General features: G+C 39.8%; 3 protein-coding genes across 5 annotated transcripts in view; 1 reads left to right on the top strand and 2 right to left on the bottom strand.

Moving 5' to 3' along the window:
* Positions 1 to 1634: 1634 nt before the first annotated feature.
* sowahca (sosondowah ankyrin repeat domain family Ca) lies at positions 1635 to 4958 on the bottom strand. The gene is made up of 4 exons (XM_026144797.2): positions 4448 to 4958; positions 3666 to 4039; positions 3095 to 3484; positions 1635 to 2233 (listed from the first exon to the last, which is right to left on the bottom strand). Exons 1-4 carry the CDS (start codon positions 4791 to 4793, stop codon positions 1775 to 1777), a joined length of 1569 nt encoding a protein of 522 aa, XP_026000582.2. The 5' UTR covers positions 4794 to 4958; the 3' UTR covers positions 1635 to 1774.
* Positions 4959 to 6449: 1491 nt separating this feature from the next.
* On the top strand, positions 6450 to 16675 carry septin10 (septin 10). Its single transcript, XM_026144798.2, has 10 exons — positions 6450 to 6613; positions 7542 to 7656; positions 8185 to 8380; positions 8498 to 8684; positions 12165 to 12326; positions 12616 to 12712; positions 13865 to 14033; positions 14120 to 14252; positions 14613 to 14791; positions 15571 to 16675. Exons 1-10 carry the CDS (start codon positions 6584 to 6586, stop codon positions 15584 to 15586), a joined length of 1284 nt encoding a protein of 427 aa, XP_026000583.1. The 5' UTR covers positions 6450 to 6583; the 3' UTR covers positions 15587 to 16675.
* A 2727-nt stretch (positions 16676 to 19402) lies between these two features.
* The window catches only part of LOC113008489 (E3 ubiquitin-protein ligase SH3RF3), a 116851-nt gene continuing 110120 nt past the window's right edge, over positions 19403 to 26133 (bottom strand). For 2 of the 3 annotated variants that reach the window (XM_026145937.2, XM_026145941.2), the window contains exon 10: positions 19403 to 24650. In XM_026145937.2, the coding sequence (XP_026001722.2) occupies positions 24482 to 24650 (169 nt within the window). In that variant the 3' untranslated portion in view covers positions 19403 to 24481. Of the gene's footprint in view, positions 24655 to 26133 lie in introns of all 3 variants that reach the window. The other variant, XM_026145938.2, reaches the window with a different exon arrangement.

Consider the following 26133-nt stretch of genomic DNA (forward strand, 5'->3'; position numbering starts at 1 on the left):
TAAACCTTCTCATTATTACCGAGGCTGTTTCTTTATACAGTCATTGCATCAATGGGACAATACAGCGTAGTTGACAAACTTAAAAACTTTAGATTATGCAAATAAAAACAAAACTTCTTTATTTCACATTTATGGATAAGACATTAATCCAAAAACAAAAGTGGCTCGTTAACAGTGATTTCACACCACACAATCACTTCACAGCATTTTACAATGAAAACACATTTTCTTTATATAGACATAAGAATCAACAGTGTGCTGCATTTCCATTTCCTCTACTCATGCCGCTGAGAAAATGACATAAAATCTCTACATCAAAAGTGTCAAGACATAGAATGACACGAATCTCCGTGATAAAAGTACAAATGCTACAAATTAGTAACAGAACATTCATGAAATTTGGGAGGAAGAAAGGTTCACATATTTGGGAAACCACTTGCGAAATCGCTGCTAAACCTATGGCACATTCTGGCCAGAGTCCTTAGAGAAAACGGAGCTTGATGAATAGATGACAGTGTGCATGCAAAGTCAGACTAATATATGGGAACAATATTGACTTTGTCTCAGTTTCATATGATGTCGTGGTTTCCGGCGGATATCTATGACCGTGGTTGCCTGAACCTTTACCCTTATGAACCAATGAATCCTGTGTCACATTTTTGGAGTAAATATAGAAATGAAATGTCAGATAACAAAGCAAAACTCTGCAACTGACATTCAGAGAGCAATATCTAAATATCAGTGTCTGAACATTTGCATACACACCACACACAAAGCAATGTAGAAACAAGTGAATTAGCTTCAGAAAATTTGAGGTACGTTATCGGCAGTAGAAAAATGTATATAAAGTTGGTGACTGTGCTTCTACTAATCTGTGTTTTTGTATAGCTAATTGGAAACAATTAAACAATTCTTAGCAACATCTCCCCATTAGTGAACCTAACTCTTTTTGGCTCCAACTTTAAATAAACAAAAATGAATGGAGAAATAACTTACCAAGCCCCTTTTGAATATCAGTTAATTTTGCATTTAAACAGGTAAAAATCTGATCCCCTTTTGATGTTATGCCTAGAATTTTAAAAAATAGATATGATTTGGGACCCAAATGGATTTTTCTACTACCAATTTTTAAAAAGTGACAAGTGCAAACATGATGACTGTACACTGTTGCTCGTTATAAAAAAAAAATCTGCGATTTCAACTGTCTGAATATTAAAATCTGCCACTTTAAAAAATAAAATATTTGTTCACATTACAGGAATGTACTAAAAAAAAACGTCAGCACCATCTAATTTCAGACTAATAGTGTGTGTAAATATATATTACTCTGCAAACAGAAACGCGGTGAGGAAACAAACCAAAGTGCTTCAAAGTGAAAACTTTCTACAATACTGCTTGTTGCTTTTGCATTTTTATGAACATAACTGTACTGTAACATATTTAAACTATGTTTGTGATGTTAGTTGTCCAAATTAAATAAAGGGGGGAAAAAAAAGTCAAAACAAAAATCAAGTTTGAAAGAATTCACAGTCTAGCCAAGGCAAATAAACTGTCACGTGACTGTACCCTTCCCTCAGTGACAAACAATAACTGCAACAGGAACAAAAATAAACTAGAATTTTAGAAAATTTTGTAAAATGTGTTAGTTTCTGCACTGTTATATTTTGTCACTAAAATATCTGACCTGTCAGATAATAAAAGATACCTATGCTACAAATAAAAACACCTGGGAGTGGTGTACAGCTCTGTGTCGCTGGCTTAGAGTGGTGTCGATTTATCCAAACAGGTTGGACAGCGGTCTCGTTCGAAGAGGACTGCTGTGTAGCTCCTCTCCTCTTCCCACCTCTCCTGTGTCCCTGAAGGAGGCGCTGTGGATGATCTGGGCTCTGTGGCGTCCTCTGTGCAGCCGGGCATTCAGTCGGCTCAAAGACGTCTTCCTCTGCATCCCCCCTTTACTCTTCCCGTTCCCCGTTCCATCTTCTGATGCCTCTGTTGGTGAATTCAGCAGCCGGAGCGGGTTCAGATTCCCTTGGAGGACTTTGGCAAATCTCCAGCCCCGACCTCTGCCGCTGCCGTTGTTCTCACTGTCTGACTCAGGTCCCGGTGAGGTGACCACTCCTTCTTCCAGCAGGTCAGCAGCTAGCGGTGGGGACAAGTACTGCATTGGTCTCCTCCCGCTGTAATCTCGAGCTTCAGGGTCTGCATCCCAGTCTGACAGCAGGACACGAACCACCTGTCAATGCAAACACACCGCATGCAAACATGAGAGGTCTCGTTTTCATGGATATTAGAAGGCGACCATGTAGCTGCATTTCTTTCCCTCTCTCTCCCCACTTTCATGTCTGTCTACACCGTCTCTATCCAATAAAGGCTAAAATGCCAAAATAATAATAATACTAATTATTAAAAAAATGAATAACTAGACATTTGAAACTTGTCCACAACTGGGTGTTCCAACAGGGCATTAATCCCAAACACAAATAAAAACTAGAAGGTGTCTGTGAAGGTTCTCAGTCATCCAGGTCATTGTAGTCTAAGGAGCTTGGAAAGGAAAGCGTCTGGACTTCTTTACATTGCTTGAACGTAAAGAAGTCCAGACGCTTTCCTTTCCAGAAAAAAAAAAAAGGGATAGAGAAAGCTAACATTAAGCTTCTGGTAAGAGCACTGATCTGTAATAGGTTCTAAATGAATCAACTCTGCACAGGAGAGTGGTCAAATATCCATATTGCTACTAAAACATGTGGTTGAGGTGCAACTTGCTAAGGAATATTGAACCAAATAACAGTGCACGTTTGAACCCCTATGTATACTTTTGGCGCTATGTGGATTGCAGAATATCTAAAATAAGCTCAAACTTCTTGTCATTAACAATATATGCTGTACAATCATTCCATCCTGGAAAAAAAGCTTCAAAGAAATCCTTAAAAAACCCAAATTACCACCTAGGATGAGTGTGTTTAAACTTGTGTTTACAACCATAGTTCAGTTAACTTGTTTTGAGCTAATGTTTCTAGCCTGGGCAGATAAAGTGTAGGTAATTATGTACTGCTTCACTGAGCAGGTGTAACACATGATACTACTCCCTGCAACCCACCTGGGTGTGTCCATGCATGGCGGCCAGGTGCAGCGGTGTGTAACCAGCACTTGATCTCACATTCACATTCACAGGTATAGTGTTCTCTTTGGCAAAGGTGAGCAGCTGAGACAGCAGCTCAGCTTTTCCCTGCTTAGCTGCCCAGTGGAGGCAGGTAAAACCAGTCACAAAGTCTCTCTTGGTCACCAGGCTGGGTTCGACAGCAAGCAGGGGCTGAAGGCTGTCCCACAGGCCGTCTGAGGCGCACAGCATCCACTCGTGCTCTAGAGGGTCCAGGGTTACTGAGGCGCAGTCCTCGTCAGTGGCTGAGGAGAGGAGGGACGCCGAGTCGCCTTCGCTCTTAACCGAGTCCCGGAGGCGTGACCCACGGTTGATCAGAGATCTCCGCACCTGACAGAACATACAATAGCCGTGGCTTTTGTTAAGATTTTTGTGTCACAGCACAAAATGTAGTCATTTAGAAATTCCCAGCAAACTGTTACTTTCCACAGAAAGCTGCCATTCAAAGAAAGAAAAAAAGAAGGGCAAAAGCAACAAATACTTAATGATAATAAAAAGCACTGTGTCCTACCTGAGGAGAACTACTCATCATCAGCTCTATGAAGTTCCTGCGACTTCCTTTGGGTGTTTGGATATCTCCTATATGGTCCAGTCCCTCCAGAGCACTGTCTTCAGACAGGCAGCTGGTCAGCATGGCACGCTGTGACCCTCTAGACACCCTGCGTCCCCCTCTTGTCTGCTGGTTATGAGATCCTCCTGGTTGGGCCTGGTCGAGATCTGGCATCCCAAGAATTGGAGCTGACTCTCGTCTCCTTCTGTCTCTTAGCTTCACTTCACCTCCTCCACCAGGGGTAGGAACTCCTGTGCTGGTCTTGCTCTGGGATGGGGTTGCAGGTTTCTTATTGCCATTTGTCTGTTTGTCATTGTCCAGTGGAAAGTGGACCCCTGTAAGACCATTAATTTTTTTTGTGTTCATTCAACTTCATGCAGACTTTTGATCACATGCTGCAGAATTTAACAGGCTGTTGTTGTTATTTTTCCTCACTGGTGTCATTAGTATCCTGAACCTTAGGGATTTTGTGTTTTTGGCAGGAAATGATTCCAAATTAAATTGAATCAAACACTATTTTGTACGGTGAAAAGAAAAAGAAGCAGTATGCGTATATTGGCCTGTAAAAACAACAAAATAATTGCCAAACCTTTTATTTATTCGTGCTGTATTACAAATAAACAAGTAGACAGTACATAAACAAAAATATAGATAAAACAGCCTACGTTACACGTAAGAAAGCAATTCATGGATAAAACACGTGCGTAAAAATCACGCAAACACAATGGATCCGTCGTCCTCACCTGTTTGGTCGCCCTTATCATGATTGCCGTTGACACAGTTGTTGTCCAGCGTCTCTTGGATGTTGCCATTGCACTCCGCACCATCGTGGCCATCTACGTCTGTACGCATCACCGACGCCCCGCTGCCTTCACTGTTCAAACACACAAATTTCACGCCGTTTTCTACCTTCACGAAACCCACGCTGTCAACGATGCTTTTCAGCACCTCGCGATCCACCCCTTCCTTCGACTGTTCATTCAGCGATAGGAAATGATCGATCAGCTCCATCTGTTGGACCCTCCCTCCTCTCTCCGACAGGAACTCCTGCACGGCTTGCACTGTGCAGCGGGACGCCATCATCATCATCGTCCTCGTCCTGAACGACTCAGACAGAGCGCAAAGATCACTGGGTTATTTGCGCACGAAGGTTTAAAAATGAGCCCATTAACGCGCTCATTCGCTTAAGGAGAGGATGACAGCATCTTCTTCTCTGGCCTCCTCCTCTCCTCCATGGGAAGACCAGTGTTTAGCTCTTTCAGACAGGGGGCGCTCACATCGTCTCACAGGCAAGGGGCAAGAATCATGTTGCGTTCCAGTGCTCATCGGAAACGCGGGCTTCCCAGACGACTAGTTATTTAAAAGTGACCATAAATACTGCGTATACATAATATATAATAAAATACACATTTTTTTCCGGTCAACACACTCACAGTATTAATAATAATTGCACTGCACAATTTGAACTTTTCAAAATAATATCCAAGGTTCATCCAGATTGCATTATGTTCATCCTATTTACGGCTATCTTTCATGCCCAGCTGGAGTTTCTTTTTGCATGCAGTGAGGAAACCGGACTCAATCTCCTTGTATTTTTGCAAAAACTTGGCCAGATTAAGAGGATTCTGATCCTAAAACATTTACCTCACCTCACAAAGAAAAGTAATCCACCGCAGAACTTGATCTTTCAGTCCTTATTAAAATTTTACAAAACAACAAAAACAGGAGGTTATTTGAGTAAACAAATACACCTTAACAGTCAAGAAGTAAATTCAAGGGGAAGAGCACAAATTATTGACCTAAAAGGTGCAAATTGAACCTTAAGCTTATTAAACCTGTACTTATTTGTTATATTAAGATTTCAACCAAAATACAAAAAAGATGATACAATATGAAGAACCAAAACAGAACCAGGACAAAAATAAATGTTTCTTTTAAACAATGGAAATCATTCTGTTCCACATTTTTACATTTGTTTACGATCTGATTTTTAGACTGTTTTTAAAATGACATAGTGAACAGAACAATCGTAATTCCTCATTACAGTTACTCACATTTACCCATATAACAGATACACCTTGTATTTGTTTTTAAATTGTCCTGGCCCTGTTCTTAGTTAACATGCTTTCCCTCTAATTTAAAACCTCCAAATACAGTTTAGAAGGAGATTTTTTGTGCTTTGTACAATATCGGTGGAGTCCGGAGCTCAATGAAACAGTAGAATTTTAAGGCATGCAATTTAATGGATATTCTAATCCCTTGATCATAATAATCTGATAATATTTAATCTATTTATAATTGCTTTAGCTTTCTTCTGTAGCATATAAACCGGATTAGTTAGTTGGTCTTACATGCATTTCCCCATAGCTATACACAGCAGATCCTATATGGAACAGTTTTAAATTAATATGATATATATAATGATTTTTCATTTCGTTATTTTATTATAATAATCACACCTCAAAAAAATCTAATTTCATACATTTTAATGTTTTGTCGGTGCAAACAGTCCCCAAAGTAAGCACTGGGAAAATTAAATTGCGCTGTACCATTATTAGAAAAGGGGGGCGATTTTATTACTGCATTAAGTTTTTCTTGCTTTTCAGCGCTATCTTATCTTTTATTTTTGTAAATTACATGCTGTAGAACATTTAAATATTGGAGCCTCCGCAAAATTTGCCATAACTTGCATTACTGTCGATATAAAGAAAATTTAAAAATCGTCCCATTACTACATTGTGTTTAATGGTGTCGTCTGTCCAGTTGTCGACAGCAGTAGGGCGATATTGAGCGAGATTCTTTGAGAAAGAAGTCGATCCTTTTCTAATTTTTATTTTTTTAAAGTTATTTCTGAATCTGTTTACGACCCATCTTAAGTTATGGCTTCTTCGGATGTTGCGCGGCAGCCGGTTAGTATTTTTTTTAATTTTTTTTTACTCTGTGTTGTCGACAATAAACTTCTTTCTAGACAGTTGAGCAGGGAGTGTCCGAGGCTATCGTTAAGTTAGCTCCTAGCCTGAAAACTTTCAGTTATTACACTTATGGAAAACATTCATGTTTAAACGGGGCAAAGTTTAAAACTCGACAACATATGTATGATGTGCTATCAACACAAGCACTGAACCTTTTTTTAAAAAAAAGATCCCCGGTTATGCCTTTCACTACGGTAAACGGCTGAGAGGGCGCTAGCTGGCTAAGGCTACACTAGCAGTGCTACATTAGTTTCATAGAATCGTTAACGTTAGCTCCGTGATAAGCTTTTGAAAATATGTGTGCAATTCGTGCCTTCCGCAAGATGTATTTGTACGTTGCGGGAGCTTTGTGACACAAATATCATTGATTATTAGCCCTCACAAATCTGAATGAAAGTTGGCGTTTCAACCTCCAGCAATGACAAGGATTCAGAAATAAAGCACAGCACCGCCCACAGAGTTATTAAAGGTTCTTAGTCATAGCATATCTAAATCAGTGCTGCTGACCACCTACACTCGGGAAGTTTCATTAATTTAGACTGGAGAAGGTCTGACAAAGTGGACGACGGTGATATTTAAAGTTATCTCAGGCTTTTGGAAGTTTGGTGGATTTATCTTATTGTCCTATTTAACGTCTTCTAACCGCTTTTGTGCCTCTTTGGCCCACACACAGGCTTTAAAAACCAGATTTATCTAATCAGGCAAAGAATAAAGACAAAAATACGTAAACATCTTGGCTGGACTAGACTACTCGGTGCATTATGTGATTCTGTTTGTTTGTAAGTGCAATATTTTGTGAAATAAGAGAGGAAAAAAAGCATCATAATGTTACAACCCAGCTTTTCCTGTCAAATTTATTCCACAGGATAAAGGAGTCCGGTCCTTGTCTCTTGCTGGCCATGTGGGCTTTGACAGCCTTCCTGACCAGCTTGTCAACAAGTCCATCTGCCAGGGCTTCTGCTTTAATATTCTCTGCATCGGTACTGTGTCGCTCACACATAGATACATAGATGAAACTCTGCATAATGTATGCAGAGTTTCTTTTTGCTGTTGATGATGAGCTAATTAAAAAAAATTTTTTTTTTGGTATTTAGGAAAAAATTAAGACATTTTTTTTAAATTATTTGTCATGTCATTTAGACAGGAGTAGTGGACATTTTTGTTGAACAAATTGACAGGAATAACAGAACATAGACTCTCTCAGAAAGTTTTATTGCCTTTATAAAACGTAGGTAGATTGTCTGTCATTAAATAGTAATAGAAATGCATTGCTAAATTTTATTTTGCATACAAACATTCAGTTAATGATCTCAGTTTGCAGCTCTTAGTCAGGCATTCCTGATGTTAAAGCTCCTGCACACTTAGCTAGAATTAATTGTGACCACAGTTGCATTGCTGGATAAATCTGACTTTCTGGCAGTTATAGTTACAATAAAATTGTACTGAAAAGTTTCTGTTTCAAGTTTAGTTACTAAAGATTGCATCATACGTCTCTTTTGTGCCCCTAGGTGAGACGGGTATAGGCAAGTCTACACTGATGGACACGCTATTTAATACCAACTTTGAGAACTTTGAGTCATCCCACTTTGAACCTCAGGTGAAGCTCCGGGCTCAAACATATGACCTGCAGGAGAGCAACGTCAGACTACGTCTCACTGTGGTCAACACAGTTGGCTTTGGAGACCAGATGAATAAACAAGAGAGGTACGGGGAAGAGCTGAGTAGGTTATTAATGTTGGAGGATTGCGACTGCCGTGAAGTGATTTTACTGTCGTTGTGAACTTGCCAGTTACTGATGATCACTTTATGTATGTCTTTTAGCTACCAGCCTGTGGTGGACTACATTGACAGGCAATTTGAGAGTTATCTCCAGGAGGAGCTAAAAATCAAGCGTTCTCTTCACAACTACCATGACTCACGAGTCCATGCCTGCCTTTACTTCATTTCCCCCTCAGGCCATTCACTCAAATCCCTTGATCTGGTCACCATGAAGAAATTAGACAGCAAGGTAGGAGAAAGGACCACAGTGTCTTCTGCATGTCAGAGGGTATAATAAATGTGTTGTATTTCTCAGTGTCACTGTAATGTAATACTTAAGAAAATCTGTCAGTTTTAAAGTTGTTTTCTTTATGTTTGAAGTAGAAAAAGTAGCAAGTCAAGTTGTTTCACGCATTTTGTGTAATTGATGGCGAAACTTACCTGTGTCTGTGGTTGCAGTGCTACTAAGTAGCATAGTTAATAGCAGGCTTAAGTTTAAAAAAAAAATCTAGCCCAGCAACATTTCAGTCAGGCGGCTCACATTTGAAATGTATTATTGCAGCACAAGAATATAATTGGCGTTGGCATCTAGATATGTTACACTTGTTCATTGGGGAATGATGATGTACTCCAAAGGTTAAAACGTAATTAAAAGGGCATGTTTGGTATTTGATCTGAGGAGAGTCAGGTGTGTTGATGTGTATGTCACAACATACCTTCAAACCTAGTTTGTGCTCACAATTGTTACTTTTGCAAACAGCAGCATTCACCAAAACTGACGTCACAACTATTGGCATGCGCCATGCTGTGGTGTAGTTTGGGCTTGTCGTTTCCCTTTTCGATTCCCTTTTCGACCTGACACACAAATCTATGATCATGTTGGTTTTTAACTACCATTTAAGTAAATATCAGAACAGAAGCTAAGATTCCCGGAATATACAGATGGTTTGAAGAGATTATACGTTTTGGAGGAAAAAACCAAACCAACTTGCTTTTCATGTCTTCTTGTTTTGACTTTTCTACTCTTATGCCAGCACTAATGCCAAGATTTTTTTTTAAAATGATAAATGGCCTGTATTTGTATAGCGCTTTACTTAGTCCCTAAGGACCCCACAGCGCTTCACACTACATTTAGTCATCCACCCATTCACACACTGGTGATGGCAAGCTACATTGTAGCCACAGCTGCCCTGGGGCGCACTGACAGAGGTGAGGCTGCTGGACACTGGCGCCACCGGGCCCTCTGACCACCACCAGTAGGCAACAGGGGAAGTGTCTTGCCCAAGGACACAACGACCGAGACTGCCGGAGCCAGGGCTCGAACCGGCAACCTTCCGATTACAAGACGAACTGCCAACTCTTGAGCCACGATCGCCCTGTGCTGAATTCAGGAGAAAACCTGTCATTCAGGAGAAGTCTGAACTGAGCTGGTTTGCTCCAGGTGCCAATATAAACAATGCCGGGGCTGTGGTGACGTTGCATTTGGTGTGCGTTGACCATAAACCAGGCTTAAGTTGTCTACCTGACCTGGACCACTGCCCTCGGTCCACAACAGGCCAGTGATTACCAATGAGGAAAGGGGCAATAATGCAGTAGACATTCTGTAAGGCACCATTTCATTACAGTTAAAAGGGTAAGACAATGACAAGAATTGTTGTGTGGAGATGAGTAGTAAAAAATAGAATATGATGTAGACCATATACTAAAAGCATTGTAATCTCCGCATTTAGTTTGGAGCTAAAGATGACGAATTGAACATTATAAAAGATACTCTGAAAAATCAGGCCAATGCTGAAGTGCCGTAAACGTTTTATGGCCGCCAGTGGATAATAACTGTGGTTCCAAAAAAGAATTTATAAAAGGTTATCTGAAAACCACCCTCAACTTCCTTTCTTTGTGACCTCAGTAAAACACCTTATTGTTATTTTTAGGTAATCCTGAATAATAAAAAACAAAAGTTAAAAATCTGGTCAAGAGAATTATGGAGGATATGTTCAGTTTCAGATCCTCCTCTTATTACACGCAGTTTCAAAAGACCAAGGAGGTGATGGCAAACGCTGTTCAGCTTAGAACAGGATTTCACAAACCACTGGCTGATGTCACTGTGGTTACATCCATCTTTTGTACTGTCTGTGGATGAAGATGAAGGCTGGCTTAACTTTGATAGCTTTGTCTTCAGTGAACTACAGGGATAACAGGAGATTAATGATGCGTTCATGATGCATTTGCAGGAGATAAATTTCAAACTTGGAAGCGACAACTGCAAAAGGTGCCTTCTTTTAGTGCTTCTTTAGTAGGAATACAGTGTGAAAACATTTAACATGAAGACAGATTATATGTGGTTGTGTGTGGGAGAGATGGTGGGAGTTTCTGTATAAGTTGCTACTGAGGTTGTTTTTATGTCTGACTGCTGGGAGAGGTTCACTGTCCAACTAACTGAACCCCCTTCTATCCATTCCTCTTGAAATGGTTAGAGAGTTTCCCATGCTCCCTGTGTGTAGCAACTTTGTGCTTTTTGTGTGTTTGTGTGGTTTCGCTGCTCTGGAGTGTTGGTAACCCTGGATTTGCGTGTGAAAGGGATAGAAGCAGCACTGGAATGCTGTAATCACCTCACGCACACACACTCGAGTTGTCCTTCTGTGTCAGTGTACAGAACCACACAGAAAGAGCCAATTGTTCAATCTGCAGCAGTGACAGACAGGCAGTCACTCAGACAGCTTTTGGATCAGATCTCTTAAGACTTCTCTGCTGGGGTCAGTGTGTGTGTATTCTGTATGTGTGTATGGGTGTGTGTGGTCTGGCCCCAGAAGCTCGCCCAATGACAACAAGTCATTCCAGGTCCCAGTTTGGTTTGACAACGTGACAGACAGACAGGAATGTGGGACAGCGTGGTGAACTGCTGGGCCAGAAATGACATTCAGAAAACATGGTTTTTATAACACTTAGCAAAAAATAGTTTTAGGAGAAAGAATTTCTGATAAAGAGAGAGACAACAAATACAGTTCCCGTTCTTGTTGAGTGATACTGTTACCAGTCTGATGACAGGATGTATTTAATGTGTCTACATGTACTTTCATGGTATGCTGTGCTGTGAAAACAACTTGTTTTAGCTCAATTAGTGGATGCCTGTGATATCAGGAGTTGCTCTTTTTATTGAAGATAACTTTGTGAATTTAGTGTTTTGAATTTTATATATTGTCTACATGCAGCTTAAAGACAACAGTAGTTGCTGTCATGGTATTTAGTTCTTATTGAGAATAAAAGTCTCTAAATTAATGTGATAGCTGTGATGAAAATACATTTATTTGTTTCTATTTTATATTTTTCAGTATTTATCTGTATATAAATGTCCTTTAGCATACTGAGGGGAAATGCAGTGGTTTGCATGTCTTAGTTCTCAGTGTCATTGAACCATATCAAGCTACTGATATCAGTGCGGCCTTGCATTCTTTAGTGGATTTATAATTTTGTGCATTTGAGGCATTGGATGTTAATGGAGATGAAGGTCTGACTATGAAAATGGAAGCTAAAGTGTGACTCCATCATAACAAAGACATGGTGAAAATATGTTTGATGGTAAACTGGATTATCAGATTATCATTTTGTTTTTAATTATTATTATTATTTTATTTCACAGATGGCATGAAAAGTTATTTTCTGTAGCTGGCATGTATTTGTAAAAAATACTGTCACTATGCTTATCATGAACATTTATCACATCTGTCTGTAGGTGAATATCATTCCAGTGATTGCCAAGGCCGACACAATCAGCAAGAGTGAACTGCACAAGTTCAAGATCAAGATCATGAGTGAGCTGGTCAGCAATGGTGTCCAGATATACCAGTTCCCACTGGATGATGAGACAGTGGCCAAAGTCAACACTACAATGAATGTAAGGAAACACACACACACACAGACTTTTCTCAGATACAGGTTTAGGTGAATGTTTTTACTGGCAGAAATGTTCGAAACATATAATTCAAATTTCAGACACACACCGTGTGTGTTTTGTTTTGTCAAAGGAAACATTTCTGAGGTGTAAAAGGAATCTGTGATTTTAAGTGAGAATATTAGTGTAGGCGTTTGATCTACAACAGCTTTAGTTAAAGTATTTTTCCAAGCTGTGTCTTTTGCTTCAGATGCATGAATCCGTCTTGTATATGATTTTTTTTTTCTTTAAGGGTCATTTGCCATTTGCTGTAGTAGGCAGCACAGAGGAAGTTGCTGTTGGAAACAAGATGGTGAAAGCTCGCCAGTATCCATGGGGTGTAGTGCAAGGTAGGATGAATTACTCTGTTTATGGATTTCTTTAAAGCTTTGGCAGTTCACCTTAACATTTTCCTTTACTGTGGTTTTCACTGGCTACACTTTGTGTCATGCTTGAAACTAGTGCTGGGCGATATGGAAAAAATATTTATCACAAATCAATTATTTTATATCACGATAATGATATATATCACGATATACGACAATTTTACCTTGTTTCCAGTTATTCTCTGGAAAGTTTGACAAATTTCATTGCTCACTTTTCTCCAATTTTAATTTGAAAAGACATTTAACAGAACTGTTACAAATAAGAAACAAACATTTTAGTGCAGCAATATCAATGTATCAAATGAAAACAGCGGCTACTGTGATTTGTTTATGGCCCTGGGACGTTTTCTCATTGTGCGAAAGACTGCTGTATCTTCAGCTGGCTATAGTTCTTCTTTTTCCAGCTTGCTCCCATTGTTTCACAACTTGGTTTAGCTCGGGTTTTCTGGGTTCTTGAGTATTCTTTTTCTTGGACCTTCTGTAGGTGATAGAAGAGATTTGTTGTGTTGCCATCAGGCGCGGGAATAGTTTTATGGCATAGCTTGCAAATGGGCGTCTTCCGCTCTGTCGGTGCTGTTGAACCCGAAATGTAACCAAATCACAGACGTACCCCCTCTTTTCGGTAAAAGTGCTTCTTCTTGGGGTGCTGTGTAGCTGTCTCTGCCTGTTGCATGTCCGGGCATGAAACTGCAACCTGTCGCGCGTCCATCGTTTTGAGTTGCCATAAAGCATCTCGCAAATCCGGGTGCACATAAAGCAGCACCATGTCGCAAAACCACAAGACGGAGTTTCTTTACGAAAAATATAATTTTTTTTTTTATACTTTATTTTCTTGTGCATAAAGTTAGAGTATGTATAGTGACAAGACAACACTAATATATTTGCAACAGGCTATTTAATGATAAATTTTATGTAATAATTTATACAATTAGGTTAGGAACGATAGAAACTATAGAAGACAAATGCACGATAGACACTTTTCTATCGTCCAGGCGATATATATCGTCATATCGCCCAGCACTACTTGAAACTATTTTTTTTTTTTTTAACTTGAAGTTTAGAATGTATTTTATTATGAAGAATAACCCTTTGATTTCTTTGATGTGTGTGTGTCAGTGGAAAATGAGAATCACTGCGACTTTGTTAAGCTGAGGGAGATGCTCATATGCGTAAATATGGAAGACCTGAGAGAGCAGACCCACACTCGGCATTACGAGCTTTACAGACGCTGCAAGCTTGAAGAGCTTGGTTTCAAAGACACAGACTCAGAGTGCAAACCTGTCAGGTATGACGTCACAAACCCATGCATACATCCACAAAATGAGAAAATGCACGGGCATATGACTTACAGCTGAGTTATGTGTGTTGCAGTTTGCAGCAGACGTATGAGGCAAAGCGTCAGGAGTTTCTGGTGGAGCTGCAGAAGAGGGAGGATGAAATGAGGCAGATGTTTGTGCAGAGGGTAAAGGACAAGGAAGCGGAACTAAAGGAGGCTGAAAGAGAGGTATACAGTGCATACATGCAAACTGATGTCCTCACAACACACCTTAAGCAATGTGCTTTTTGCCCCGAGTTTCCTATTCTTTATATTTAATAGACAAATAAAATCTCGCATCAGCTGAAGAGATTAAAGTAAAGTGTTTCCTATTGGAAAAATAAAGTCAGCTTTTCCATTTTTCCCCATTAAAGAAGTCATTTATTTATATTCCGCTTTCAGTTTTATGCTCTATTATAAAAAAAAATTCACTGATGTTTTGTTTTCACCCAATCAGTCTACCTTTCTACACTTTTACATTCAATTTGTTCGACGTGTGAAAGTAAGTATTATGTAATGAACATGTGTTGTCACATCTCATTCTTTCAGCTCCAGAGTCGTTTTGAGCAGCTCAAGCGCCTCCATGCAGAAGAGAAAGCTGCTTTGGAGGAGAAGAAGCGGCTTCTTGATGACGACCTAAGCTCCTTCGGCAAGAGAAAAGCTGCTGCCCAACTCCTGCAGGCCCAGAGCCTCACTGCCAATGGCAAGAAGGACAAAGACCGGAAGAAGTAAGAGAATTCTGCAAATACCAATGCCTGTGCTTTTATGGAATACTGGGGGGCGAGTCATACTGGACATCTGAGTAATGTGTTAGGAATAAATAGATTCCACATTGTTTTTTGGAAATGAAAATTATCAACATACAGACGGCTGAATTCATCAAACCAAAGAAAAAATGATGGCTTAAAATTACAGTTGATTTTTGTGAAGTTATCAAAAAACTCATGACTCCTCGAGTGATGCCACTGACCAGCCAATCGTGGCATGCAGTCTGTAGATGTCATATTTTTAATACCTGCTCAGATTGCTTGGAACCCCGGCTGGTCAGGTACTATTTTAGTATCTGGTACCAGGTACTATGACCTAATGGAAAACCCCTGAAAAGTCGATCTGAGTAGGTAATAATGGAAAAGGAGCTATTGTTGCCTCTTAGTGCTCCTGTTGTTAATTTCATAAACACCTCTGCTCCTTAACTGGCCAGATCAATACCCCAGAAGTTTACCTGGTGTGATGCTATACTTTGATTAAAAAGTGTTCCTTTATACATATATAATCATAATATCATATTGTGAGTAAGCACCCCTGCACAGGTCATTAATTACTTGTTCTCTAAGAGACAGTGCAGATGAAGACATACTCATTGAACTCAAGGGTATCAAATCTGATAACTAATGAGGATGTTTAAGATCTGTGCACATGTAAGATGTTTAAGTTATTGTCACTGATTAACTGCAAACGGGAAATTCTGTAAGTTGCTCATATGTCTCTCTCTTGTTCTTTTTTTCAGTTCTGGTTTCATGTGAAGATTCTCAGTTGTGACCAGCAAAACCGGTGACATTATACCCCACACCCTTTCCACACCCCTGTGGCCAGTTGTAACACTAAAGAAACCGCCCACATAAATCAGTTCAACAAAGTCCAAAATGGGTTTTAAAATGAATCATGTATTTAATTTTTTATCTTTCTAGCAGTGAAGTGGTTCCTGTGAGGTACAATTCACTTTCAGCTTGTCAGCACCATATGTAATAATCCATCACCATTTTTACAGGTTTGTCTAGTGTTTCTGTCATTAAGAGTTGTCAAAAGTGTCACAGGATATTATATTTCCCTGTTTCTTTCTAGTTTTTTATATTCTCTTTGTTTGGTACACCACCTTGATGCTCTAAATCTTCAATCTGAACATACTAGCATTAACTAAAAAAAACCCCCCAAAAACACTGTTAGGAACCTCACACGTTCTCTTGCGGTTGTTCCAAAGGGAACAAATTGGTTCAGAGTGTTTCACTTCTCTGCCGAGGTTTACAGTTAAACGGTTTTCTGAGGAGGGTAAAACAGAGGCTTGGTTTGGGATTAGGTACATGTTACTGTGTATTTTTATACATATATTTTTTGTTTTACTTGCTCTCTTATTTTCATTTTTATTTTATTTTTTTTATATATTGACACAAACCGTTGACGCTTGCAGTCCTGTCTGTATGAGAAGAGCTGACTCACGGGGAAAAAATGCATCACACCGAGTCGCTGTTTGAGGGAGAATTGTATTTCTCTGAAGACTGTATTCTACATATTTCTGTTCATCGCTTTTCGGACTTTTTAACTGTGTGAAACCCTTTCTCAGCAATACTCCAGCATAAACCGCTGCTGGTTTCAATGATTAAAAAAAAAAAAAAAACTTACTGTATTTACACTAGTTAAAGGTAATAGTGCCTTATCTGTATTAAACCTAAAAACTACGTTATCCAGTTTGTGATCACATCCAGGGAAACACATCGATGCCTACTGGATAAATGCTTGCCTGAGACACATTTGTACTACACTTATATTTAAGGAATAAACAGTATTATATGGGAGCTTTTCTTCTTTCTAAATAAATCTTTGTATTTTTATGATGATGGATTGTGTTTGTCTACTTCATTAAAGGCTGGGATGTTTATAGGCAACACATCTACTGGTACAGCGTGAGGTTCAGACTGTGATGTAATGAATGAGGACTGATTTAACCGTACCCACAGTCTGTTTGCACTGGCTTCAAAGATTTGACAGCTACAAACTGAAATGTTATGTCCATGTGTAATGGCATCATTGCAGTCCTGCCAAGGAATTCCCCCAGGATATCTAATTGTGGAGATTATTACACTATTAAATGTACTGTTGGTCTGACATTATACACTGTATTTGGGGGAAAGCATTTCTTTAGCGAGGCCTGTTTTTGCCTCACTAAAGTTTTATTGTTGGTTGCTGACACCACATCTAATCACTGGAATAACACTTTTAAGGCATTTGAACGTTTTCTTTTATACCGTACCCACATCTCCAAGGATCTCACCTGGACGACCAACTGCTCCAAGCTGGTCAAGAAGGCTCACCAGCGCCTCTTCTTCTTGAGGACTCTGAGGAAGAACCACCTTTCCTCAGACACCCTGGTGAACTTCTATCGCTGCACCATTGAGAGCATCCTGACCAACTGTATAACAGTCTGGTACGGGAACTGCTCTGCCTCGGACCGGAAGGCGTTGCAGAGGGTCGTGAAAACTGCCCAGCGCATCGCCGGAGCACCACTTCCTGCCATAAAAGACATCTACAGGAAGCGGTGTCTGAAAAGGGCTGGGAAAATCATCAAAGACCCCAGTCACCCATCACATGAACTCTTCACCCTCCTGCCCTCTGGGAGGCGCCACAGGAGCCTCCGGACTAAGACCACCAGGTACCGGAACAGCTTCTTCCCCACAGCTGTCAGACTCCTGAACTCTGCCTCCTGACATCTGACCCACCTTAACACATGGACTGAACATACACACACCCACAATGGACAACTGTACCCTCAAACACACAATAATAACATTGACTGAACCACCACTCACAACCACTAGCACTTTATATAGCCTCTGTAGGAATTATATCTCACTTAACTGCACTACTGTATAGCTCTGTGTAAATAATCATTCTGTACATTCGATAATCTTTAATCCTACAACTGTTTACAACTTGCATAGTTCACATTTCTGTATAGCTGTATGTCCCAGATTCTGTAAAGTTATTTATTTCATATTCTGTATAGTTTTTCATATTTATATCCTGTTCATAGCCTGTACATAGCTTGTACTCACTACAGCCTGTACATACTTATAGTTATAGAATATTCACAACATACTTCATACCGTGTACATTATAACATACCATAATAGACCCATTTCTGTAATATATTCACATATCTATATTATTGCTAATATATATTGTAATATATCTATATCACTAAAGCACTTCTGGATGGATGCAAACTGCATTTCGTTGCCCTGTACCTGTGCATGTGCAATGACAATAAAGTTGAATTCTATTCTATTCTAATTCTAAAAGAAAAGGAAATGCCTCCATCTGTGTGGTTCAGTTAGAAGAAATGTTAATGTCTACATTTCGTTTTCCTTTTCTCAGAAGATAAGTGGAAGAAGCTCTCCCTTTGCTTTAGAGTAAGATTTAGTAGGTAACAGCAGCTTAACATCTCCCCTACCCACCACTTGCTATATCTGAACACGAACACACACACACACACAAAGGGAGTGCCCTATATTGCCTGATAAAGGACTTGTTCCCTGCAGTGTCTTACCCTACAGCCCTCTTTCCCTTAGTGCGACTCTGGAGCTGGCACACAGACAGGTGGAAAGACAGCTCTGGCGTATAGCAGAGGAATGCTGATCGATTCCTTGCAGGAGCCTGCAGCACCTCACTGGTATAATAAGCTGAGAAGTGGATACCTAGAGGAGAACCATTTCACCCAGGAAAACTGTGGAGAATGGGCACGTGTGTGTGTGTGTGTATATACAGACACCTTCAGCTGCTCTCTAGGAGATTCAGCTCCCAGGTGGGAAGTGATTTTACCCAGTTTTCCTGGAAGAACACAATCTGTGCACTGCAGAAATCTGAAAAATCAAAGAAAAAGGTGCAGCATTCCCTCTCTCTGCTTTAAACGCAGCAGTTTGAGTGTTAGAGTCGAGTTTTTTATGACTGGGTTTACAGCTAAGATAGCTGTCATACACCTGCACTCGCACATGCAGACATTCCCGTACACACCCCTGTCACCTTTTGCCAGTCACTCTAAATGCAAATGGGGGTGATCGCTGGAGACAGGCTCGACTCGTGGAAAGATAGGGTTGTCATTTAAGGGGAGTGCCGCTGACGCTCTGAAATTTACCAATTACACACCTCATCCACGCCAGCGTTGGCTTTTAGAGGCCAAGAGGAAGAAGCTAAGAAAGGAGGAAGATAGAGATTTGAGAATGAGTCAAAGAGACAATGGGGGGGAAGGATAAAAGAGGAAGAACGTCTCCTTTATTCCTAAACACCTCTTCACTTCACACACTTCACTAATGATACGCCGACAACCATACCTGGAGTGTTGCTCCCACAGCTTTTCACAAGATAATTATAATTATAGCAAGATACAATATGACTCTCCAGGATGGATTCTCTAATGGCCAGCTGTGAAATCTTAATGGGCTATACAGGTAATGTCCTTGTTTTTGTACCAGGAGCACATAAATGTGAATTGATTCTGCCACTTCCTCTTTCATGATAATCATAAAGCTGCAGGCAACATGTAGAGAAAAAAACACACTGAACAGCTGTTTTAAAACAAAGGCATTTATTGCGAAAAATGCACTTGACATGAAAAAACAAATCAACCACGGGTCATCAGTACAAGACGATGTATAATGATCACATGGTAGAGAGCGCTGGGCGTGGCCAGCACAGAGCATGACTTCAATGGCACAAAAGGCCTATAAATATTCTGCACAATATAGAATAATATATATACTTTTTTTCGTCCCTCTGTTTCTCTCACTGCTCTGCTGGACTCTTTCCTGGAGAGGCATGAGTATCCATGCTCCACCGAACTGTTTTTTTTAATTTATTTTTTTTAATAAAGTTTCTTTTTTATGTAAAGAGCTACATACAGATGCCTCCTCCCAACCTCTCTCATCACACACACAAACACCCAAGTATCCATAGGAACAAATATGGCCAACATCTAAGTCAAGATGGCAGGGTGACACAGCTCAGGCTTCCTGGAAGGACAAACCAAAATTAACTATTATTATTTCAAATTCATAATCTGAAACAAGCTCAATCGAAACAGGAGCGTCATACAAAATCCAACGATGTGTTCGCGTCCAGTGGGAGCTACCGCTGCTGTTCAAAGCCTGTTCACATTTTCCACAACCAGGAAGCTGAGGCAAACGACAAGCTTACATCACGTAATCAAAACACATGAAGACAGTTTGCAAAAACCAGCGGTTCAAGTTATTTTGCGTAAAGTGACCACCGTGCAGTGGTTTTATTCCTGACTTTTTGACTCTTGTAAACGCTTTCTCCTCACATCACCCACCCCAAAGAAAGAAAAAAAAAAAAAAAAAAAAAGAACAAACCGGGCAAACAAGGACTTGTGCTTAAGTTTGACTCTATAGAAATTAAAGTCCTCAGTTTAGCGGGCATCCAAACAGATCCAAACTTTGCTCAGTGTTTCTTCGGAAACTGTTCTGGGATCCGCTGGATTTCCGTCTTTGTGCGGATTGAAAAGCAAACAGCAAACTTATCACACTGATACAAACAAAACAAAGAGGGAAAGAGGGCACTGATCTACCTAGAAGGAAAAGTAAGAGCGTATACTTGTGTTTGCGTGTGTATTGACATTTGTAGGCACTGGGGTTTGACTGACAGGTTTTGAAGGCCAATGTAGATATGTTCAGATTGAAGTTTCCCATCACAATATCAAAAAATTTGGCGTTTACTTTCCCTTTTGTTTTTTTCAAGGTAAATAAATGGCACTTTTAATCGACTGACCCCAAACGCCCCACTGAAACACATACAAAGATCATAGTCTGGTACACTTGTATAAAATAACATCACATAGACAAAAACGACCAGTTAAACATTAAACGTGTTAAGAATTGAAGCGAGCTTCTTCATATAAGTAATGTTAACGGAAAACAGCCTAGCCCTAGTCTGTATGTGTTGGAAAAAACTTTAATTTAGAGTCCAGTATATTTCTTTTGCTTGTTTTTCAAAATTATATGCCTACTGTTCAGAAAGCACAAGTATCTCACAGCATCAAAAGTATCCGGGAGGGAAAAAAATGGTTTCTAGCGAATTCGACGTTGTAGTCTGATTTAGCATCTGTTTATGTTATGTGCTTTTTTCTTCAAGTATCCACTGATTTCGCTGGAAGGTCTCAGATTTGATCATTCGGTCTGATAATTTGTGGAAAACACGTGACAGTAGCTTCCAAACATTTTGTCCTCTAGAGTTTGTAGAGTTTCCTCTCTGAGGAAGAAAAAAAAAAGACCAAAATGCGACAAGTTTTGTGCCATTTATCTTGTGGATGTTCTTTAAATTAGCTAAAATTGTATGCATCTTCAAAAAAGTGCTCTATAAATATAGATTCTCAGAGCAGTGTAGATACCTTTTTGTATCTACACTGCTCATTTGATCAACAAAATATAGCACAATGTCAGTTCGACTTCAGGGACATCAATCTGTGCAGGTAGGAAGCACGAGGAACCATTGTGGTGCACATGAAAGTGACAGCAAGACAGCCCACCACAAAGGGAATTACAGGAATTATTAAAGGATTTAAAGGTGGTGGCCACAGACCATTCCTCTCTCCTCATTCCTCCTTACTCATTTTTCAGTAGTTTTTATTCTGTCTAGTATCCTTCTCACTACTGGCAGCATGTGACGATACTAGCAGGTTATACTACAAAGGGAGTTTTCTGTGTCTTCTGACTAAATCACCGTGGTAACTTGTTCTGATCACATAAAGTGGTCAGGGTCAGGTTATGTTCAGAGTTTTGGTTTAAAATTGACCGGGAGCTCCACTTTCTTGCTGATTCTTTTATTTACAGCATGTTTTAAGCGGAATGTAAATTGTCTGCAGGGTGAATATGTATTACGTGCGCAAGCTGTTAACATCATGAATGAATCAGAGCGTTAAAGGTTCAGCAGTGCAAACTGGGCATTGGCATGATACATTTATTCATTTGGTGATGCAGAAAATCTATAAATGTTGTTATACTTCACACGAATCTGCTCTTAACTCTCTTTTAGACTTCTGGAACTGCAGCTAAAGAGCGCAGAACACACACCAATCAATAAAATTACTTTTACTTTGTTCTGCTGACAAACTAAAGCAATTTCCATCCAGATGAGCAGACTCAACGTTATGGCATGTCTGTACGTGATCATCCATCATGACACTTTGACACAATTTAGCAAGGATGGCTTAAAACTGATACGTAACTTTGATGTTTAATTGTATCTATTTTAAATTTTCATTGCTCTGTAATTGTTTGGGTTTTATGGAATTAAGCTAAAGCAAAGAAAGCCTGGCTTTGTTGAACTTTGTAGTATATCCCTCTGCTGTGTCTCCCAGCACATCACTGACTGGCATCAGCAGACTACACCAGAATCGGCATGTCAGCTCTTGGTGGCATCATAAAGTTTGCTACGGCATCTTCATGCTCTTTCACATCTTTCACATGTGCTCAGTGTGAACCTGAACCAAAGCAGGTGAAACTGATTCACAATGGTTTGTGCTTCCTAACTGTACAGCATGACGTCCCTGATATTTTATTTACTTTAGTCTGTACTGTGATGATCAAATGTTCCCTTAATGAATGAATTTTTTTGTGAGCAGTGTATTTTTCTTCCCACATAACATGGATGTAGGAAGGAGACTCAACAGTGCTTAAGCCATAAAGGCTCTGTGCTTAGGATCAGGTTAGAGCCAATTAGAAATCTAAGCAGTCAGCCAATGAACAACCCTCGCCTGTGTGTTTAACTCTGCCTCGTTTAAAAAAATAGGTGAGGAAGTGCCTCGTGCCCTGTACCTGTGCTCTTTGACCGCCTCTTTATCTCTGATGTACCGCCGCACACACAGCGAGTGAGTCAGGCTCTGAGTGTTGCTGTGCTTTTGTCTCCGCAAGCAGAAAAACAGGTAGGTGGTTGTGGCAGAACGTAAACCAGGCAAGCCTGCATCTAAACTCTGGATACGAAAGAATCACAGAAGCAGACAGACTACACTTTCACTAAAGCAGAACAAAATTATTTGACACGATCTGAGTAACAAAGTCAATTCTGGCAGTTGCATGATGAAAGTTTGTGTCCTCTGAGTTTCCCCTCTCAGCTATTCTTTCACGAGCATCGAGTCTGTGCAGTTTTGGTTTGGCAACGTTGTCTCAGAATAGATAAAAAACTGTCGAGGAAAAAGCTGAGGAAGAGGAAATACTCTTCGCAATCTTTGTACTTATTTGATGAGAACTGTCAATAATGGAAGCTTTGTTTTTTTTACATTTCAAGCTGACATCTGAAAATTTTTTTTTAGTCATTTCACCCCACCAAAGAAATTTGTGCTTTCTTAAAGAAAAATCATATTTGCGCTTAAAACAAGTATGTCACAAGCAGCAGTGGAAATCCCCTTTGTCAAGTAAATACTGTACATTAGTAAAATACTGTAAATGTAGATATTCTGGAAGGTTGTATCAAATATTACCAAGTGCATTTCTTTTGTTTCTAAACTCATACAGAAGTTCAAAAACAGCATTATAAATACAAATGAATTCTTTAAAGGAGTTTTGGTGTGACTTTGTGTTCCTTTTTACATTCAACAATTCAGCTTAATCCAACTGATGGGGTCTGTTTAAATCAGATGTAATAAAAAAAAAAACTTGAATAAAAATAAGCGGTTCACCATTATGTTATATGATATAGAAATAGAAAAATTAATGACCTAATTTAGACTTTCTGTGACACTGGCTTTTAAATTACAAATCCTGTGACAGACAGCACGGCAACATAAAATATCTATTTCAACATTTTTTAAAAAATGTGATAATGCTACATGCATCGTTAACAAATAATATATCGGGTTGAAAAGAAACATACTGGTCGTAGATTCGACACAGAGATGTGCTTACAATGATTCTGGAGTGTAGGCTTATGTGCTTCCTCATCACCTGGCTGTATGTTCTCACTTCTCAGACAAAGAAAGCACCCGAATTTAAGTTCTGAGGTCTCAGAGGAAAAGCAAAGCTAATGCTTTTTTGAGCTAGTGTTTGCTGGTGGATGATGCCGAGGAGGAGAATTAGGAGGCAGGGTTCGTCTTTCTGTGCTCTTTCAGTCTGAGTGCCTTCAGTAGTCAACATCACGGGTCGGGAAACCGAGTCTGATGGAGCCCCTCTGACCCAACACTGGGCGGATAATGGGAAAAGCTGCCCTGCTTCCTGTGTGGCTGAGCTGGTCGAGGCAGGGACGAGCTTTCTTGTACATTATCAGTGTGTATATGTGTTTGTGTGTGTAGATACGTTGGACTGATATGGATTACTATAGCCAACACCAATAATTAATAATTAATAATATAATTTCTTTATGGATTATAAAGTATTCTCATTCTGAATGATATTTTCCAATAGAATCAAAAACATTTTAATTCCAAACAGATTACTTGGCAAATATAAATAACAAAAAAATCTCCTTTGTTTTCAAGGTTAGCCGCCTCTTAAGGCCTTGTTGAGCTTTAATCCAATAAAACAAAGATAAATCTGGGGAACCTAATATCAGCCCAACCTTGGATTTTGTGTGTGTGTTCATGTGTTTTATGACTCAGTAACAGGAACAATGTGTGCATTCATTCGTCCACTTTTTGCAGTTCAGAAGCTCTCGACAAAGCTGCCTGGAAACAGGCCGGTCTGACCCGTCCTCTGCAGAGTGCCTTTGTACCAGCCGTCGTCCCTCTTCTTATGGACGAACACCACGTCTCCCTCCCGCAGCTCGATCTCTGCCTCGCTCTGGGGTGGGTACGGAACCACCACACGATACCTGCCTCACGGAAACACAGAGTAGCAAAGTCAAGATCGCATGCTGGGACGATCCTCCTAACTAAATGATATCAGCCAAATGATCAAAATCTCTGAGCAATGTTTCCAGCTCCTTATTGAATCTATGCAAAGAACATAAATTCTGAAGGCAAAAGGGGGCCAACCAGATACTAGCAAATTGTCAGTGAGTATAAATGTTACAATTTAGATGAGTAGTTAGTCACTGGAATAAACTTAATTTTTTATATTTTGACAATGCCCTCACCCTCTAATAAAATCTACAGTTTCACACACAGGTGCAAAATAGCAGCTCTTTTGAGTGACTGATGAGTCGCTTCTTGTTACAAGAAAAAAAAATCAAACATTTTACCTATAAATTAAACTGTTTCTTTTTTTTTGAGAACCAGAGATTAATTCCACAGTCCCGTTAAATCTTCCCCAGTGAATGATGTTTTTGTAAGTGCGTGATAAGTTGTTGTGATAACCATAGCGCTGATGTTTTGGTGTAATGCTGTCAAACACAGGGGACGAGATTTGTTTTCCTTCTCTGCTTTTTTCTTCGCACAAACAGAATAAGCATCATTCTGTGATAACCAGCGTTCCCATTACACCAGCATCCTGCTGACAGTGATAATTTCATGCTAAATGCATTATTCCCCCTCAACGTCCAGCTGAGGAGTCTTTAAGTGCGTTCCAGCATTTACAGGTTTTTTCTAAGGAGGCACAAAGTGTGTGTTAGTGTGTGTTAGTGTGTGTTCATGGGAAAGAAATGAGTAGGATGGCTTACAGGGAGCTGTCTATGTGTACACAGGCTTTGGCTCTCTTATACACCTCTTGCCTGCCAGTCAAATCAATGCACATTACTGTAAGCAATCTGAGTCTGCCATGCCTGAAAACAGTCGACCACGCCAGGCAAGTGGCTATCCGGTCAGACGAGAGCGTCTTTCAGTGCTGGAAATTCAACACTTTCCTCTTGAAGTCAACATTGCTATAGAGAGTAGAGCTCATTTATTTATGCTTTGAGCACTGAAATGCTTGATGTCAAACCTAAGGAAACATTTACAGTCTGTAGAGGACACCGTTTTATTGCTTAAAACCTTTGCTTAGTAAAGTAATCAAAAGTTTAGTTACATTACTTTAGTGTTGTAAATAACATAGAAATGCAATAAGCGATGCAATTTAGCTAAGAAGGTAACCAGTGTTTTGTAACCTCTTCTATTTCACAGGTAACACTCCTAACACTGTCTGTGTTTCACCATAGTATTGCGATGTGTTCTTATCAACACTTAAGCTCACATATCGCAGTAAGTGTAGAACAACTAACATAGATGGCAGCATATATAACAAAAAACTACCACCTCAAGAGAAACCCGGTATTACATATCTCTTTGTGGGAATGCAGCACCAACTGGTCATGAAGGCACCTCTGGAGAGGCTCCCAGCTTTGTTTTCATCCATTGTCTGCTTATGGTTTATTATCCCGC

This window comes from Astatotilapia calliptera, chromosome 16 (genome assembly GCF_964374335.1).
Source record: "Astatotilapia calliptera chromosome 16, fAstCal68.1, whole genome shotgun sequence".
NCBI lineage: Eukaryota > Metazoa > Chordata > Actinopteri > Cichliformes > Cichlidae > Astatotilapia > Astatotilapia calliptera.